This window comes from Erpetoichthys calabaricus, chromosome 10, assembly GCF_900747795.2.
Source record: "Erpetoichthys calabaricus chromosome 10, fErpCal1.3, whole genome shotgun sequence".
Classification (NCBI taxonomy): domain Eukaryota; kingdom Metazoa; phylum Chordata; class Cladistia; order Polypteriformes; family Polypteridae; genus Erpetoichthys; species Erpetoichthys calabaricus.
Genome location: NC_041403.2, coordinates 141,909,104 through 141,929,579, shown reverse-complemented (window position 1 = coordinate 141,929,579; position 20,476 = coordinate 141,909,104). Strand labels below are relative to the sequence as shown.

Genomic DNA, 20,476 nt, shown 5'->3' with positions numbered 1-20,476 from the left:
ATGATTACAGCCACACCAGTCAATTAAGTCACAGTTCACTGAAATCACATCAGACCCCATATCTGCTCTGGTCACTCACTTAACTGGTCACAGTCACCCCTATCCACCCAATCACATGTAGCTAATGTCATATCAGAACCCATTGCCTTTTCCTCATTACCTTGTGACACCTTACAGATCACAATGGTCACAGTTAACTGGGGCCACATCAGAACTCATAGCTGCTTCTGTCCATCCAGTTGCACTTTACTGTTACAGACACTCCTGTCCACCCAGTCACATTAGCCCCCACCAGTGCTCTGGTCACACACCTAACTGGTCACAGCCACTCACATCAGGCCCTACATCCACTGCAGCTTGCCCATTCACAATAAAGCCCAAAGCCTCTCTTGTTCTACCACTTTTTTTAAATTCACATCGGATTCAACAGACACTCATGGCAGCCCAGTAACAGTCCAGTACTATTAGCCCACTCACCTTGTGTAACATTCATTCTGATTCTGATGAATTCATACCCAGAGGCAGGATGCACCTTGACAAACCAGTCAAACGCCGTCGGTCAGTCACTGACCAGCAACAACAAGACACTGGAAAGGCACCTGGAGAAAAGCCAGTCAGTCGTGGTGAAACAGGAGAGGACAGTCCTACCATTGTCACACACGAGAGCACCACCCAAATTACTGTGCTCTCGGTGCCAGTGTCTCCCAAGAATACCAGCTTGTAGGACGCATGAGTGGGATGAATTTTCTTGTCTTAAATGGCAGTACCTGGCAGTAAATTAAATGGTGAAGAGTACTTGGAGCATAGAAACATTTTAAAGATGGGGCCCACTTTAGAAACAAAACAAAGAGCAAAGGGACTCTCCTCACATCCACCTGCACACGCTCAACATGCTTTCATACATGACAGCAGCTTACAGCAGGCAAACACCGGCACTCAAATAAAATATACACACACAGGTCCACGTGAATGCATCAAAATGATCCACTTCATGCAGAAATGCACACCACATAACCAACATTATTTGGTTAAAATCCTGCAGGTTTTAAGGAACTAAGCTCAAGTTGTTCATGCTACAAATGGGCAAACTCAAACACACACAAAGCCCATACACAGCACACATACTGTACATTGCAACATTTACACACATTGGAACAGTTAGTGTCTCCTGCAGGCCACACAATCGAGAATGAAAAGAATCAAAAAGCTTTATTCCAAAGTAGAAGTATTTGCTTTATTAAAGTGAGGCTGGGATAAACAAAAAGGACAAAAGGTAAAAAAATACCTGAGACAGGAAGTGCAATCCCGCTGGCCCAACTGGGTATTCACTACCCTAATGGCTGTGCCCATGGCTGGCTCAAAAAGGTTCACTCAAGCACTTCTTGCTCACTCCTGTCTCCTTGCCAATCTTCTTCTGTACCAGCTTCGCCTCTAGCGCTGACGTCCGAGTGTGTATGCCTGATGAGCTCAGAATTAGGGTGAAACACGTGTCGCGTACTCTTTGCATTATTTGACAGTAAACTATTTCAACCATTCTATGATCTGCTTCTCACAACTGAGGGCACCATGACGGATGTTAGCTGACTTGCTGACCAACCACAAGCGTTACCTGGTAGGTAACCACCCATACAATCAGATTGTAATTCAGACTACGAATGCCATGAATATACTGTATATATATATATATATATATATATATATATATATATATATATATATTGTGGGATAAGAATGAGCATCCTGGCCTGGGAGGAGCATGGATTATTACCAGTATGGAAGGCTCGAGAGGAATGTTGGACAGATTGGCTGGCTGGGCGGAAAGATAACTCTGTGTCCAGCCGGTATAAAATAATGGGAGGTCCAGTGGAAGCCGGAACTTCAGAGAGGTTCCATCCCCCATGCGCTAGCTGTCAGTGGTCCTCATATCGGAACCCAGTTGGGACTCCTGCAGAGGTGCTAGTGAAATTGAGTCTAGAATGGCAGCCCTGCAGGAGTCCCTTGGGATCTGGGGAGGACCACCCTACTTTGTCTATGGCCGAAAGTGCTTCCTAGAGGAAACAGAATGGTACCAGAAGTATTCCTGGGTCCGGCATAAAACAAAGTCCACTGCCTCATATAGTGGAGTCAGAGTCGGGAGGCAGTGGGCAAAACTCAGTGGAGGTGGAGAAGGAGAAGCAATTAGTGATTTATTGTTAATTTATTGTATTGGTGGCTTATTATTGGAGAAGTGTTTGTGAAATGTGCTTTCGTGAAATAAAAAAATTCCTTACTTTATTCAATCAAAATGTGATGCTTTGCTGAGTCTTTGGGGCTATCTGGCGCCCCATTGTGAGCTTTCTGAACTTTTTTAGGACACCCCCCCACATGTGTGGAGGACTGCTTGTCCATTACTGAGGCAACTGCAGGTTCGCAGCACAGCAGTATAACTCCACAGAAACAACTATGAGCCGATCGAGATTGCGCTATAAACGCAGTCACCGATGGGTGATCCAAGGAACATTATAAATGCAAGGAACAGTATAACTTGGCCACTGACCCGGCCCCAACTATGCCCATTTACTCTGGCTGTGTATAGAAGAGTGGTAGCTGCAATAAATAACCATGCTGTTCCTTTTTCAAGTTGAATAAAGCTGTTTTTTTTTACTAAAGTACTGAGACTCATCCTCATGTTTTGAGATGTATAGACAATGACTCATGAATCACAATATAAACAGCTCAAAAAAATTAAAGGAACACTTTGAAAACACATCAGATCTCAATGGGGAAAAAAATCCTGCTGTCTATCTCTATTGATGTGGAGTGGGTAATGTGAAAGAACACCACATTGTTTGATGGAAATGAAAATTATCAACCTACAGAGGGCTGAGTTCAAAGACACCATGGAAATCAAAGGGAAAAAATGATGCGGCAGGCAGGCAAGTCCATTTTACCGAAATTTTGTTGTAGCAACTCCAAATCGTACTCAGTAGTTTGTATGGCCCCCACAAGCTTGTATGCATGCCTGACAACGTTGGGGGGGGACATGTTCCTAATGAGATGACGGATGCTGTCCTGGGGGATTTCCTCCCAGATCTGGACAGTCTGAGGTGTCAGATGGACCAAAACATAATGTCCCAGAGGTGTTCTATTGGATTTAGGTCAGGCGAGTGAGCGTGGGGGCCAGTCAATGGTATCAATTCCTTCATCCTCCAGGAACTGCCTGCAAACTCTCGCCACATGAGCCCGGGCATTGTCATGCACCAGGAGAAACCCAGGAGCCACTGCACCAGCATAGGGTCTGACAATGGGTCCAAGGATTTCATCCCGATACCTAATGGCATTCAAGGTGTCATTGTCTAGCCTGTAGAGGTCTGTGCGTCTCTCCATGGATATGCCTCTCCAGACCATCACTGACCCACCACCAAATTGGTCATGCTGAACGGTGTTACAGGCAGCATAACATTCATAATGTTCTCCACAGCTTCTCCAGACCCTTTCACATCTGTCACATATGGTCAGGGTGAACCTGCTCTCATCTGTAAAAAGCACAGGATGCCAGTGGTGGACCTGCCAATTCTGGTATTCTATGGCAAATGCCAATCAAGCTCCACGGTGCCGGGCAGTGAGCACAGGGGCCACTAGAGGACGTCAGGCCCTCAGGCCACCCTGATGAAGTCTGTTTCTGATTGTTTGGTCAGAGACATTCACACCAGTGGCCTGCTGGTGGTAATTTGGTAGGCTCTGAAAGTGCTCATCCTGTTCCTCCTTACTCAAAGGGGCAGATACCAGTCCTGCTGATGGGTTAAGGACCATCTACGGCCCTGTCCAGCTCTCCTAGAGTAACTGCCTGTCTCCTGGAACCTCCTCCATGTCCTTGAGACTGTGCTGGGAGACACAGCAAACCTTCTGGCAATGGCACGTATTGATGTGCCATCCTTGAGAAGTTGGACTACATGTGCATATATGCTACCAGTACCAATACCATGCTGCCAAATGCAAAACTAGTGAAAAAACAGTCAGAAAAGATAAGGAGGCAAAAATGTCAATGGCATCCACCTGTTAAACCATTCCTGTTTTGGGGGTCGTCTCATTGTTGCCCCTCGTGCACCTGTTGTTAATTTCATGAACACCAAAGCAGCTGAAACTGATTAACAACCCCCTCTGCTACTTAACTGACCAGATCAATAGCCCAGAAGTTTCACTGACTTGATGCTATACCCAGATTAAAAAGTGTTCCTTTAATTTTTTTGAGCAGTATACTGCTTGAAAAAAATTAAAGGAACACTTCTTAATCCGGGTATAGCATCAAGTCAATATATATATACATATATATATATAGTGACAGGTGACCAGGTCCCATGCCCGGCTGGGACACCCCTTCTATATATGTTCCGGGGGAGCAGCCAACTAGTGGTGAGGCGAGTCGGGGGGGTCGGAGAAGTCTGCTCGCGGGACCCAACAGGGACATGTCACTACCCCAGAGTCCACCCACTGTGCTGCGGAGGTTCCGGTTAAACCCAAGGAGAAACTGCCGGCCCCACCGCGCTGTTTCAAGTGTGGCAAGGTTGGGCATATCCTCACCGCCTGTCCATTACACCTGGTGCCAATGGACTGTACCTGGGCCAAAGGAGAGAGGTACTGTGCTGTCTAATCCCCTGGCTGTCCCGAATACGGGAGCGGTGTTAGTAAACAGGCACTCAGTTTTGGCGTTATTTGACTCTGGGAGCAACATTACCATTGTTGATCGCCGTTATGTGCTACCGCGACTGTGGGTAACTCAACAAACGAGCATAACCTGTGTGCACAGGGAGACCAGATCATATAGATCTGCAAAATGTTATATAACCTGGAAGGGTGAGTCGAGACAACTGCTCGTCGCTGTACTGCCCAAGCCCCCCTTTCCGGTTATTTTAGGACAAGACTGGTCAGAAAGTAAACGTGGTAGCTCAAGTACCACTCCTAAAGCCAAATTGGGTCTGATTATGAATGGACAAGGCACCGTCCCAGAGGTTCCCACGTCGTGCACCTCGGCGACTAGTGATGACGTAGACAACCAGGAGGAAGACTCTCTGGTGACGGACCTTGACCCGGAAGTACAAACGGGTGAGGATCCAGGTCAGATAGTCGATAACCCAGTGCCTTCACGAGATCCTCTCGTCGGCATAGATTATCAATTCAAATCTACCCCGGCATCTTTTAAAAGAGAACAGTGGAACGATGATTCTCTGAAGTTTGCCAGGAATGCCATTGTTTCCGCTGATGGCGATCCAACAGAGAGTTCCATGCCACCGGGATCCTACTTTGTTTTAGAGAATGATCTGTTGTATCTGGTCGCGAAACACAAAAGTGAGGTACGGAAGTATTTGCTAGTGCCGCGGACCTACCGGCGGGAGGTCTGCGAACTGGCTCATGCCCACCTCCTAGGCACCCATCTCGGGGCTGAGAAAACCCTAGAGAGAATAAAACTCAGTTTCTATTGGCCAGGAATTAACGAGGAGGTCCGACGCTTCTGTCAATCCTGCACCGGAGTGTCAGCTACGTCAGATTCCTAGGAGGGACCGTGCGCCTCTCATTCCGACTCCGTTCATTGATGTTCCCTTTGAAAGGATCGGAGTCGATCTCGTAGGCCCCCTAGAACCTTCAACTCGTGGCCATAAATATATATTAGTTATGGTTGATTATGCGATTCGATATCCAGAGGCGATACAAAAAATATCGCATGGGAATTAGTAGGGCTTTTTTCCCCAAGTAACGAACATGAAAGTAATGACTTTCAATGTCTTAATCAAGTCTCCAAATTTGATGCCTACCCAATGCCCCGTGTGGACGAGCTCCTTGAGTGCCTGGGGACGGCACGTTATTTGACTACTCTTGATATGACAAAGGGATACTGGCAAATTCCCTTAACAGCATCCGCAAGAGAAAAAACAGTATTTAGTACCCCTAGCGGACATTGGAAACACAAGGTTCTCCCAATTGGGCTGCATGGAGCAACAGCAACCTTTCAGCATCTGGTAGACAGAGTTCTAAAGGCCCACCAGTCCTACTGTGCCACCTACCTTGATGACGTGGTCATTTATTCCGGCACCTGGGAGGAGCATGTCTTGCAGGTTTACGCCATCCTCCTGACACTAGTGAATGCAGGCCTCCGTATCAATCTCTGGAAATGTTTTTTTGGATTGAACGAGGCTAAATACTTGGGCTACCTGGTGGAGGGATGGGGGGGATTGGTGAAACCAAAATGTTCTAAAGTAAAGACATCCTTGAATGGCCCCATCCGATAACTAAGAGACAAGTGCAAGCTTTCTTGGGATTAGCAGATTACTACCGGCGGTTTGTGCCTCGTTTTTCTGAGAGAGACGCACCCTTGACAAACCTAACAAAGAAAAGGGCCCCTTTGTATGTGGTATGCGACGACTTAACGGAACGGGCATTCAGTGACCTACAGATGGCCCTGACAACAGCACTGGTGTTGAGAACTCCTGACTTCTCTCTTCCTTTTCTCCTCCAGACCGATGCTTCGACACAGGTCTAGGTGCCGTGTTGAGTCAAAGCATCGATGGTGTCAATCACCCCGTGATTTCCCTGAACCGGAAATTGCTGGATAGGGAGACAAGGTATACTGTTGTAGAATGGGAAGCTTTGGCCATCAAGTGGGCGGTAGCTCATCTGTGGTACTACCTGTTGGGTCGAGAGTTCACTCTAGTAACAGACCATGCCGCCCCCCAGTGGATGGCAGTTCACAAGGAGTCAAACCCCCGAGTCACCAGCTGGTTTTTGGACCTGCAGCCTTATAAGTTCACTGTCACTTATCGCCGGCGTAACCTACAGGCTAATGCTGATGCTCTCTCCCGGGTTAACGACCTCTCAGTTCGGGCCGCCCGACTCGATGGGTCTGCACTCGCGTGCATAGGGAGCCACTTAAAGATCCAACGAGCAACATAGTATACCGTACCAGGGGACAAAGGCGGGGTACTAACCTTTCTTTCTTTATTTCCACAGAAAGACCGAAACATCACCGCCTTGAATTCACCCGGACTCCCTAACAACACACAGCCACTTCCGCACTCATTCCTTCCCTCTGGTCCCCTTCTGATGACGTCATAACTCCCATCCACCATCACGGTTCCTTCCCAGCATTCTGTCTGCCTGTTTCCGGTCCCACCCATATAAATTGTTCCCCTATTCATTTCATCACTGTCTGTTGTACCTATGAGAAGTGAACTGACTTTGATCTTACAGGCCGGAAAACCCCAAACCTTTACGCTTGTCTGTGCTTTTCTTTTACAACACATAAAACTCAAACAATAAATACAGTTCATTGTTACATTTATAGACCATTTCCTACTGCAGTACACCCAAGACACCTGAATATGGCACATATTGTTTAATTGTTTATTTGAAATTATTTGCACAGCTAAGGCTCCAGTAGTTTAAAGGCACAAAGATGAGGTCTCATGGCATTGCCGGTACAAAGAGCGGGCATCTCACTTTCTGAAACGAGCACACAAACCCATCAGGTGACCAGTGGTCTTCAGTAGTACTGTAGATGTGCACATGTACTTAAACACGGATCTGTCTGCCCTGTGGAGGAGTGAGCTGACATGGCAGCAAAACTGCACACAAGCACAGTCTTGGCGGCAGGGAAGAATACTTTATTTTACAAATCATCAAATAGAATAAAAAGATAATGGACGTCATTTGTAAGAATCTGTATTAGAGCCTGGTTGCCATGCCTGCTAGTTCTAAAGTGCTGTGCCAGCCCCCCTGCCAGTCACTTTACTCTAGATATGGGACAACATTTAAATTTTGCAATTATTTGCTTACAAAAAAGAGGACAACATAATCAAGTAGACATCAGTCTGGGGGACTGTTTGGGAACAAGTGTTACAGGGCAAGGGTACAAAATTGATCACCACTAGTGAACAGCTCAGAACAAAATAAAATTTAGTTACACCACCCAGGTTTCAAAATCAGAAATCAGAAATTCACCAAAAAAGAGGGTCTTCAAACTCTGAGGGAGTCAGCAGCTCGTTCCACCAGCTAGGAGCTACACATGAAAAGAGTCTGGATTGAGATTTGATGCCACACTGAGGTGGTATCAGCAGATGCCATTCATCAGCAGATCTTGTTTGGTGAGAAGGGCACAGGACCTCACAGGTGTCTCCATATACAGTGGGGCAAAAAAGTATTTAGTCAGCCACCAATTGTTCAAGTTCTCCCACTTAAAAAGATGAGAGAGGCCTTTAATTTTCATCATAGATATACCTCAACTATGAGAGACAAAATGAGAAACAAAAATCCAGAAAATCACATTGTCTGATTTTTGAAGAATTTATTTGCAAATTATGGTGGAAAAAAAGTATTTGGTCAATAACAAAAGTTCATTTCAATACTTTGTTATATACCCTTTGTTGGCAATGACAGAGGTCAAATGTTTTCTGTAAGTCTTCACAAGGTTTTCACACACTGTTGCTGGTATTTTGGCCCATTCCTCCATGCAGATCTCCTCTAGAGCAGTGATGTTTTGGGGCTGTCGCTGGGCAACACGGACTTTCAATTCCCTCCAAAGATTTTCTATGGGGTTGAGATGTGGAGACTGGCTAGGCCACTCCAGGACCTTGAAATGCTCCTTACGAAGCCACTCCTTCGTTACCCGGGCGGTGTGTTTGGGATCATTGTCATGCTGAAAGACCCAGCCACGTTTCATCTTCAATGCCCTTGCTGATGGAAGGAGGTTTTCACTCAAAATCTGATGATACATGGCCCCATTCATTCTTTCCTTTACACAGATCAGTCGTCCTGGTCCCTTTGCAGAAAAACAGCCCCAAAGCATGATGTTTCCACCCCCATGCTTCACAGTAGGTATGGTGTTCTTTGGATGCAACTCAGCATTCTTTCTCCTCCAAACACGACATTCTATTTTGGTTTTATCTGACCATAAGACATTCTCCCAATCCTCTTCTGGATCATCCAAATGCTCTCTAGCAAACTTCAGACGGGCCTGCACATGTACTGGCTTAAGCAGGGGGACACGTCTGGCACTGCAGGAGTGGAGTCCCTGGCGGCGTAGTGTGTTACTGATGGTAGCCTTTGTTACTTTGGTCCCAGCTCTCTGTAGGTCATTCACTAATTCCCCCCGTGTATTTCTGGGATTTTTGCTCACCGTTCTTGAGATCATTTTGACCCCACGGGGTGAGATCTTGCGTGGAGCCCCAGATCGAGGGAGATTATCAGTGGTCTTGTATGTCTTCCATTTTCTAATAATTGTCTCCCACAGTTGATTTCTTCACACCAAGCTGCTTACCTATTGCAGATTCAGTCTTCCCAGCCTGGTGCAGGTCTACAATTTTGTTTCTGGTGTCCTTTGACAGCTCTTTGGTGTTGGCCATAGTGGAGTTTGGAGTGTGACTGTTTGAGGTTGTGGACAGGTGTCTCTTATATTGATAACGAGTTCAAACAGGTGCCATTAGTACAGGTAATGAGTGGGGGACAGAGGAGCCTCTTACAGAAGAAGTTACAGGTCTGTGAGCCAGAAATCTTGCTTGTTTGTAGGTGACCAAATACTTATTTTCCACCATAATTTGCAAATAAATTCTTTAAAAATTAGACAATGTGATTTTCTGGATTTTTTTTTTCATTTTGTCTCTTATAGTTGAGGTATACCTATGATGAAAATTACAGGCCTCTGTCATCTTTTTAAGTGGGAGAACTTGCACAATTGGTGGCTGACTAAATACTTTTTTGCCCCACTGTACATATATAGGAGCTGACCTGACTCATTGGCAAGCATCAAGACTTTGAACTTAATATGTGCTTCTACAAGAAACCAATGTAGTGATCTGAAGAAAGGAGTGACATGTGCCCGTCTTGGCCGCTTGAACATGAGACGTGCTGCTGCATTTTGAATTATCTGCAGCAGCTTGGTGACACACGCTGCTAGAAGATAGTTGCAGTAGCCCAGGCATGACAAGATCAACTCCTGCACCAGAAGTTGTGTTGCATATGGTCTGATCTTGCAGATATTGTACATGGTGAATCTCCAGGATCATGAGGCTGAAGCAATAAGATACTGAAGGACAGCTGGTCATCCATCACCACCCAAAGATTGCACATTGGCTTGATGGGTGTTAGCAATAATGAGCCAAGCTGAACAGAAATGTGGTGCTGAACAGATGGACAAGCTGGGATAATATGAAGGCCAAACTGAGCTCCAGAGAGTGCTCCTTCATCCAGGTTGCAATGTCAATGAGACATGCAGAGATTTTAGCTGATACCATGTGATTCTCTGGAGGGTGCAACAGGTACAGCTGCATATCAAAGGTGTAGCACTAATAAGTGAAACCATGGGGTTGGATCAGGGGTGGGCAGTGATGGTCCTGAAGAGCCACAGTGGCTGCAGGTTTTCATTTCAACCCAATTGCTTAATTAGAAACCAATCCTTGTCAATCTCAGACCTTATTTGATTTTATGGCTTGTTGCTCTGCAATGTATGGTCTTATATCACAGGATATCCATCAAATGATTTGAAGCCTAAAAAGGATAATTTTCAGTCTGTCACATTTTTTATTTAATATTTTATTAAATCAAACAGTATATGATGAATACACACAGATGTAAATGGAAACATGCTAGATGGAGAACTGCTGGCTGCTTTGTCATTTACATCTTATTTTTAATAAGGAGCCATTAGACCACGGAATGCAGCGTTTTAAGATTGACATAAGCAATTAAGGGTGTGGAACCTTAACAAGCGAGACCACTAAAATGAAGCATCAAAAATGTCACTTGAGTAATAAGCGCATCATCAGCAATAACTGACTTCTCATTAAGATATTGGGTTGGAACAAAAACCTGTAGCCACTGCGGCTCTCCAGGACCGACATTGCCCACCTCTGGGTTAGATGATGAGGCCTAATGAGGAGGTGCAAAGGGAGAAGAGTAGAAGACCCAACACAGATCCTAGGGGTACCCCCTTGCTTGCCTAGATCACGCTTTACATCTGTCCACACCAGGACATGAGGTAGGCTCCACCTAAGAGGTAGGACTCAAACCACCTATGGGCAGTCCCTAAGATGCCAGGGTAGCAAGGAGGACCCATTTACAGAAGGTCACTTTTAACAAGCAAGGTTTTGCAAGTACGGGACGTCAGAAATCTTGAAGTGAGTGAACATGGCACAGAGGAACATGGCCAAGCCAAAGAGAAGATCAGTGTGGCATTGTAGCGTGCCATAATGGCGGTATTAACCTCTGGTGTCAATCAGGCTGGGTAACAGTAAGGAGGAAGAATCAAATATTGTATTTGACAGAAAGCTTGAGAATAAAGGAGTGGGAGTGGGCATCAAGAAACTGAGCAGCAGCAACAGCAACAGCAACAGCAGCAGCAGCAGGGGGAGGAGAAGGGGTCCGGTCGGCCCTGCCCATCATCCTGGCTCAGCACTTGCAGCTAAACAGACTCTCAGTGAGGTATTTATTTAGCAGGCCGCTAATGAGACATAAAGCGTCCAATTTGTATTTAAGATACGGCTGACGAGGCTGCCTCCCCGCAAGCAAGCGCGGCGCCAGGCCCACTCCACATCTGCCTGGATTACTGCTGTCTTAGTTGCCATGGGGGAACTGATCAAAACGTGAAAAATGCTTCCCTTTTGCGCGTCTGTAATATTCGCTCCGTTAATAAGACACTAATACGACAGACGGGCGCATTTCGGCGCGGGCAGAAAAGCTTCGAAAAAGTGTGGCTCAGGCTGAGAGCTGTCATCGGGGTCCTCTTGCTATTTGGAAGGACGCACTTTTTAAGCAACCCCCCAACCCTTCCCGATTAACCCACTGCTGATAGGCCTGACAAGTGCCAGACAGGCTGGTAACAGTGTAGCCAGCGGAGCCTGGCAGGCAGGAGCCATCAGCGCTGGCAGGGTGGCTAATTCACAAAATGTTATCATACACTCGGTGAATATTATAATTAACTCAACTGGCTTTGTTAGCGTGCGCGTTGTACGAATGCTGTAATTAGCGCTCAAATGATCCCACATCATACTGAAAGGATCAATTAGTTTTATGAATAAAAGCTAAATATTGTGGGGAGAGGAGTGGTTGCGCGGCACACACACACAAAAAAAGAAGAGATCGGCAATTTTCTTTCGGAAAGAGTGTGCGCGGAAAGCGTCCAGTCCGAATCCCGAATCCCCTGGACGGATGACCGTCCGCTCTGATCATTAAAGACGAAGTCACAGCGGCGGAGAGCGAGTCAAGCCGGCGAGGCACAAACGATACGTATCATTAGATCATGAGTAATGATGCCAGCTGGCGCCGGGTTGCTTTTTTCCTCTTCTACAGAGCACACTGCTTTTAAACTGCATACTGATCAGAATTAAGCTAAACGTAGCCTAGAAATTCTGAAGTCGGAACATTTTCCAGATACACCCAATACGGGCGTACATAGAAATTACACGGGTGTGCTTAAAATGAGTGCTGCCTCGTGCGTGGCACGCAGCTCTTCGTAAACGGGACGAACTGCCAAAAAGCTTGTTGGGCGAGGGGAAACTGGTGCACATATTAAAGATTCGGGGGCGGCTTGCTCGTCACACTGATAAAAAGACGCCATAAGGAACCTCCTAGTGGGGAATACGAAAGCAGATCCCAGTAGGACGTGCACTTTGGACAGAAAACAGTTAGCCCAGCCCGGAACTGTGCCCTCCGGCGCGGATCTACTTAAATATGAACAAAGCACCCCTACCGAACAGCACTGCGCACCCTCCTGTGGCCGGCTGCGCTTTGATTGACTTTTAATGTTTTAGTAAACATTAGCAAGGCATCGCCATTCCGGACCACATTAGGGGTGACCCGATCTTGGCGTGAACACACACCTTCTGAAGTTCATACTTGTTATATTATCACTGAACTCTGAAATGGGAGCTGGAAAGGCCAAAGAGCAACTCTGGGAGCAGGAAGCTACAACCGAGGAGAAAAGTCCTGAATAAGTCTTTACGTGCAAGATAAAGGAATTACAGGCAAAAGGCCGAAACTCATTAATAGAGTCTCGGGTGGGGGAAACGGGAACTGGCTCGTTTATATTTGAGACTTTTTTTTCGCTTTGTTTAGCTTTATGATGATTGTATAAATTCATAATTATAGTTAAAGATACTAAGAGGCGTAATGTGCTTATAGACTGCAGCTTCTCAGCAATCCCCATCTGGATAAGCGGGTTTGGAAAGTGGTTGAATGGATACATTTAATACATAGAAATTACACTTACAATGTAACATACCGTACATCCAATATATACAATACGCACTTGCAAACATTACGCATTTATAAACAGTTGGTTATGTTACAGTGTTATTGATTATACACCTGCTACACACACACACACACACACACTCCGTGTATTCAGTTCGGCACAGAGCAGCACGGCGTAATGACGGCTAAGCACAAAAATAATAAAACGCAAAATTAAATATAAACTGTGGCGTTAGTTTTAGGGCTGCGCCAGCCTACATCTGCAAATAAGAAAGAAATTAAAGGTGATTTGCACGCTGAAAAGGAAAAAAAGGTAAAAGACCCAAAGTTTGGTCGTGTAAGCCTGAGGACGCCTGATGAAGACTAACCGGAACGCTGTGTCTTTTTCAGCGTGGAAATAACCTTTAACCGTTTTTCATTAATATAAAATATAATTGGATCGCCATTGAAAGTAATTATGTGAACACCTGTTAAGTATGTACTTTCAATGAGGACTTTAACCGTGGATATTTTGCTGTCCTACAGTATAAGGTACGCCATGCCTACACCTGGTTGAACTTGAGCCCGGCACGCCGACTCTGCTTGTTCTCCCTGTGCCTCCACTCTTAAAAGTAAAAGCGATCTTAAGAGCAATGAAGGTATTTTTTGGTTTCTAAAAGAACCATCCACACGAAGGTTCCAGGAAAAAAAAATATTTAGATCCCAAACATGTGCCACAAATATGGGAATAGATAACTTGTGACATACCAATGGATACGTGATTTTAAAAAGACAATAGTAGCCCAATCTAAGTTCAGGTTTTCTTGCACTGTTGTGTCTTGCTAGCCTGTAACACATTAAAGATTTTTATTTTGTCCACTTATTAGGGACCGTTTCAAACCCAAAACAATTTCATAAACAAAGAACCATTCCCACGATGAATGATTCTGGAACCAGACAACCCAGTAAAGTGCCATTTAAAGAACCAGTCATTTTAAGAGTGCAAGAGGATTTTCCTAGGTAATCCCATAATGTGGACTGTAAACTCTTCCAACAGATGTAAAAGTAACGGTTAAAGTCTATATTCTGCGACCTATTTGCATAGAAATCGTTTAACTGTTAGTTATTTGATCTGCACACGGAGGACGGGCGTGTTGGGTAAATTAATGGCGCTGAATCTGCCTGTCTTGTGCCCAATGTTTCGGTGATAAGCGATGGTTTCCCGACACCGTAAACTAAGAACGCGGTTTAGAAATTGTAAGGATGGATGAGTCTTTTTTTCTTTTTTGATAAAGTGAGTCGATAATATTTCACACAATCGCGCGCGCACGCATAACGCCTGTATATCGTAATGTGTTTGCCTCGTACTCGCAGTTGGATGTCTCCCACTGGGACTCAAACTCACAACCTTACGATTTCCAGCCGTCCTGCTGAGATTTATTTATATACAGGTGCTGGTCATAAAATTAGAATATCATGACAAAGTTGATTTATTTCAGTAATTCCATTCAGAAAGTGAAACTTGTATATTAGATTCATTCATTACACACAGACTGATGTATTTCAAATGTTCATTTCTTTTAATGTTGATGATTATAACTGACAACTAATGAAAGTCCCAAATTCAGTATCTCGGAAAATTAGAATATTGTGAAAAGGTTCAATATTGAAGACACCTGGTGCCACACTCTAATCAGCTAATTAACTCAAAACACCTGCAAAAGCCTTTAAATGGTCTCTCAGTCTAGTTCTGTAGGCTACACAATCATGGGGAAGACTGCTGACTTGACAGTTGTCCAAAAGATGACCATTGACACCTTGCACAAGGAGGGCAAGACACAAAAGGTCATTGCTGAAGAGGCTGGCTGTTCACAGAGCTCTGTGTCCAAGCACATTAATAGAGAGGCGAAGGGAAGGACAAGATGTGGTAGAAAAAAGTGTACAAGCAATAGTGATAACCGCACCCTGGAGAGGATTGTGAAACAAAACCCATTCAAAAATGTGGGGGAGATTCACAAAGAGTGGACTGCAGCTGGAGTCAGTGCTTCAAGAACCACCACACACAGACGTATGCAAGACATGGGTTTCAGCTGTCGCATTCCTTGTGTCAAGCCACTCTTGAACAAGAGACAGTGTCAGAAGCGTCTCGCCTGGGCTAAAGACAAAAAGGACTGAACTGCTGCTGAGTGGTCCAAAGTTACGTTCTCTGATGAAAGTAAATTTTGCATTTCCTTTGGAAATCAAGGTCCCAGAGTCTGGAGGAAGAGAGGAGAGGCACAGAATCCACGTTATGTGAGGTCCAGTGTAAAGTCTGCACAGTCAGTGATGGTTTGGGGTGCTATATCATCTGCTGGTGTTGGTCCATTGTGTTTTCTGAGGTCCAAGGTCAACGCAGCCGTCTACCAGGAAGTTTTAGAGCACTTCATGCTTCCTGCTTCTGACGAACTTTATGGAGATGCAGATTTCATTTTCCAACAGGACCTGGCACCTGCACACAGTGCCAAAGCTACCAATACCTGGTTTAAGGACCATGGTATCCCTGTTCTTGACTGGCCAGCAAACTCGCCTGACCTTAACCCCATAGAAAATCTATGGGGTATTGTGAAGAGGAAGATGCAATACACCAGACCCAACAATTCAGAAGAGCTGAAGGCCACTATCAGAGCAACATGGGCTCTCATAACACCTGAGCAGTGCCACAGACTGATCGACTCCATGCCATGCCGCATTGCTGCAGTAATCCAGGCCAAAGGAGCCCCAACTAAATACCGAGTGCTGTACATGCTCATACTTTTCATGTTCATACCTTTCAGTTGGCCAACATTTCTAAAAATTCTTTTTTTGCATTGATCTTAATTGATATTCTAATTTTCCGAGATACTGAATTTGGGACTTTCATTAGTTGTCAGTTATAATCATCAACATTAAAAGAAATAAACATTTGAAATACATCAGTCTGTGTGTAATGAATGAATCTAATATACAAGTTTCACTTTATGAATGGAATTACTGAAATAAATCAACTTTGTCATGATATTCTAATTTTATGACCAGCACCTGTATGTCATACATATATACAATTCCATGCTTTATGCAGCTTCGCTGTATACGCAGCACACATTAACTTATGCGCAGTGCACTACATCTAAACTTTGGCATCAACAAGTGAAGAACTAATTTCAAAACTGTTCCAGGCAAAGACAGGTTTATTTCCATCGTGTGCTTCTAAATGGTCCAAAAAATCATTTTCTAAATGCGCTTTCTCCGTTGCACCGCACGCGTAAGGCAGGAATCAACCTCGGACGGAGTGGCAGTCCATCTGTGGGCGACACTGGCGGACACAGCTAATCGGACATAAAGGGACAAATTACAGGAGCGTAATGGCCGGACTTGTGGGTCTCGGACGTAGGGACAGCGGAGAAGAAGCTGCAGCAGCTCTTAGATACAAGCGTTAAGAATTCCGACACATGGAGGACGGCTGTGAATCCAACTGGTGCTTAAGTGTGTGAGAAGAATACAAAAACAGTTAAACCTTACACCGCCTAATAAAACGTACACTGGTGTATACCAGACACATATAGGATACCAGTCCTTAGCATTGAAACTACAGAAAACCAATACCTGGATTTCTGCAAATGGAAATTATGGCTTTAAAACACAGAAATTGAGTACTTTTTCTCACAGAAGTTAAACATTCCTTCATTTCATGTAATGCGTATACACAAAGCATCGATTTTGCAAAAACTTTATTTAACAAATGAAAATTTCTCTCTCTCCGAGAATAATTTCAATTGGTGAATAAAGCATATTGTTTTGAAAGCACATAGAAATAATTTCCCATTTAACTACAGCACAAATCTGACACTGAAAGGTACTCTGTGTCTCTATGTCACAATGTCGTTCTCGTCCTGGTACCATTACCTAACGCCTACGCCTTTAGTCAAGAAATAAAATAATACATAAAACACCGAATTAACATTTTAAAACATCTGCCGAATCTCAAAGCGTGCTTTTAAAATGATGAATACCTCGACAATGATGCGTTCTGAATGAAGCGCGAATCTGCCTGGCGTGTAACCTATGGGCTTAAGTGGGGGGTCCGCGTTAGCGATAGATAGATAGATAGATAGATAGATAGATAGATAGATAGATAGATAGATAGATAGATAGATAGATAGATAGATAGATAGATAGATAGATACGTAAGGCACTATATAGCAAATACATTCCTAGAGATTTGACTAATGCTTTACGCACATATATATATATATATATATATATATATATATATATATATATATATATATATATATATATATATATATATACACACACACATAGCGTCAATTCTTTTATCCAGGAGGAGCCCTGTCTAATTTAGTCTTAAGATTTATGCATTCGGCTGATTTTCTTCGATATATACCTGGAGTATGCTAGTAAGTACGCCCTGGCACGCTTGATGCCCACTCTAGAGTCGCTTCCTACGTTTGTCCCGATGCCCCTGAGGTAGGCTCCTGGCATTCTCGAGGCTGTGTGGGTTCAGAAAAAGGAGTGAACGGCATATACGTTTAGCAGGTTTAGTTTAGTGCTACAAGGCGACTTGCAATTTATCTCTAACGCACCCATTAAACAAAAATAAAGAGATCACATTTGGAAAAAGTGCGTTCCCTGAAATCGCCGAGATCGGACCTGACAGAAGCGTGTGCGCTCGCCCCCTCTTTGTCTGCGCGCTATTAAGATTCCAATACACACTAGCGGCCAATGTTGGCGTCTTCGGACAAATGAGAAGAATCGGAAGCACGTAGCTCAGGAGTGATGGCGAGCGATGTCTGTTTTCTCGTTTGATCGGAGGCGGCGAGGAGCGGCGAGCTTGTCTGGTTGTCTGATCTCATGTTGCAGTTTGTTGGACGATGATGAGAAGATGATGCAAGTGACCTGCGGCTGGTAGACCGACCTGTCTTCACGGGAATACGAACTCTGCAGATGAGACGAGCTGGAGGGAAGTTAATGAAGTCGCTGGGGAAGCGCGCTCTTCACTCCGGAGTCTACCGGAATTAATCAGGAATACTGTAAATCGGCATTTCCCAGCGCCAGCGTGGTGTTTCGATAACAGTGCTGCTAAATTATTGAGTTTAAGAAAGTCTCGATTCAGAAACTGTAGTGTGCGCACGTTGTCTTCTGCAAAGAGCCATTGCAGTTCGTAAGGTCCGTGAAAGTTTCCAATGAGCCGATTGCACGTTGTACGTTCCAGGAGCGCCATCTACTGGTTATAATATCTGTGAATCGCTATCATGAGACGTCAGGTGAAGTACAGTATTTCGGAAAAGTGTTAAGTAAAGAGAAAAAGATGTTAAAGTAATAGTTAATCGGCAATTAACTAAAGCTAGCAGCATCCTACATGTTTAGTGTACAGACATCCTTTCTTGAGCATCGGGAAGACATTTAACGGAGGCACGTTAGAGAATAATAAGACTCTTTTAAAAGACTCGCACACTAAGATACTCCATACCTCCGTCAGAAACTCGTGAAACTGTTTAAAAGCGCTTCACACTTAGCAAATAAAATTCGTCCACTTAGAAGATCGCACAGTAAAGATCAGCAATAACACCTAACCACGCAGTAAATGGTTTAAACGAGAATTGCTCCGATTGTTGGAATCGGTTAACATGACAGCAGCGATCAGTAATTTGTCTAAAGCAGACCCGAAAAAATCAGGATATTTGCTTGATGAACTTGACTCTTGTCATATTACTGATCATTTGGATGGGAATCTAGTTTTCTTTACAATCGGAAACAGATTTAGTTCATGTCTTCTCGAGATAAAGAAGCCGAATGATACGTAGAAGCAGGTGCGCGTGTTCCGCGGAGGATCGTCGTTAAGGATCCTGGTGTCGATGGATATTACATGAAATTAGGAGACTGTGGTCAAGCGAGCGGAGTTATCATGTGTTAAATAAATACTACGGAACAACTGACATGATCTTCTGTAGTTAATGAAATAGGGTGCCAAATCTAGGAACTCATATTGAGCACCCTCGCGATAGATAGATAGATAGATAGATAGATAGATAGATAGATAGATAGATAGATAGATAGATAGATAGATAGATAGATAGATAGATAGATAGATGTTGCCCATGTGGTGTCATTTCTGCAGATTCAAAACATGCCGAAAGTTGTGCTATTAATTCACCGCACACTTTCCTCAAAGCTTCTCCAATGAAGCGGACCCCAGACAAAACTTTCTTTTTCCGCGGAGCAAACTACAATGCGACACACAAATAACCTTCAAAGAAAGAAAGAAATTACCTGGAAAAAATTGTCCCCAAATGACATTCAGCAGGTGAAAAGCGGATAGCAGCGCCAGGTACATCCTCCCGGTCATGCTTTTATTTCACATGCCCTCCTCCAGTGCTGGCACTCTGTGGCTCTGCGCGCTCGCCGTACAATATCCCTGCATTGGTGGAGCACTTGGAGAGAATTTAAAGGCTCAAGCAGTTATCCTGGTCTGAATGTTTGGCTTCGGTTGAGTACAGTAGCAATAACTGCTGAAAGGGGGAGAGGAGGCAAGAGGAGTAAAGAGGACTTCCCCAGGGTCCTGAAACCTGCCTTCTCCAAACCCCAGGACGACGCGACACTGTGCGGCCAGGGCCAGGATGGCAGGACTTAAGTGTGCGGACGGCCAATCGGTGGCTCCTCAAGTTGTCTTCAGGTGATCAAATGAGGTTTCTAAAATGAGCTGCCATGGTTTTTTTTTTTTTTAAGTGAATAGTCTGGACAACTCTGCTTATTCACAAACCTACACTGTCTCGCGATCGCAACCTTCCGATCAATTAATAGAGTTACTTTTACTTTGAAATCAGTTAGGCGGACCACAATCCCATGACGACTGTGAATGAAATCAAGAGGTTAAAGCGAGCCTATTCCGAATTTTGGGAGCTTTCCTCTGAAAACAAAAGGCGACACGACTCGTATTGAGCCCAACTTAATATATGAATGAACGTTAAAGAAAGTTGTTTTGTTTTTTTCGCAAAGCCGATGCCTCACAGGTTCCATCGCGAATCTGACGGACAGATACCGAGACGGAGCAGAGACTCCGCGTTCCTGGGGGTTCGATCGGTAGGGCGGGTTAAGGGATGTGTTTTAGAACTTGCGCTTCACGATCGACAGCCAAAAACAGCTGCGTGACCCCAATGTGGCAGTAAACTGTAAGAGATCTGCTGTTTTGGGCGATAAATGAACTTTCCATAACAATGAAATGTAATGTTATGGTCAACAACTA

At 44.5% G+C, this 20,476-nt stretch overlaps 1 protein-coding gene across 11 annotated transcripts in view; it reads right to left on the bottom strand.

The window, feature by feature from the left end:
- ptprt (protein tyrosine phosphatase receptor type T) overlaps positions 1-19,944 on the bottom strand; it is a 651,792-nt gene extending 631,848 nt beyond the window's left edge. For 6 of the 11 annotated variants that reach the window (XM_051932509.1, XM_051932512.1, XM_051932514.1 and 3 more), the window contains exon 1: positions 19,504-19,943. In XM_051932509.1, the coding sequence (XP_051788469.1) occupies positions 19,504-19,579 (76 nt within the window). In that variant the 5' untranslated portion in view covers positions 19,580-19,943. Of the gene's footprint in view, positions 1-19,503 lie in introns of all 11 variants that reach the window. The other 5 variants (XM_028812019.2, XM_051932510.1, XM_051932511.1 and 2 more) reach the window with 1 other exon arrangement.
- Between the last annotated feature and the right edge of the window lie 532 nt (positions 19,945-20,476).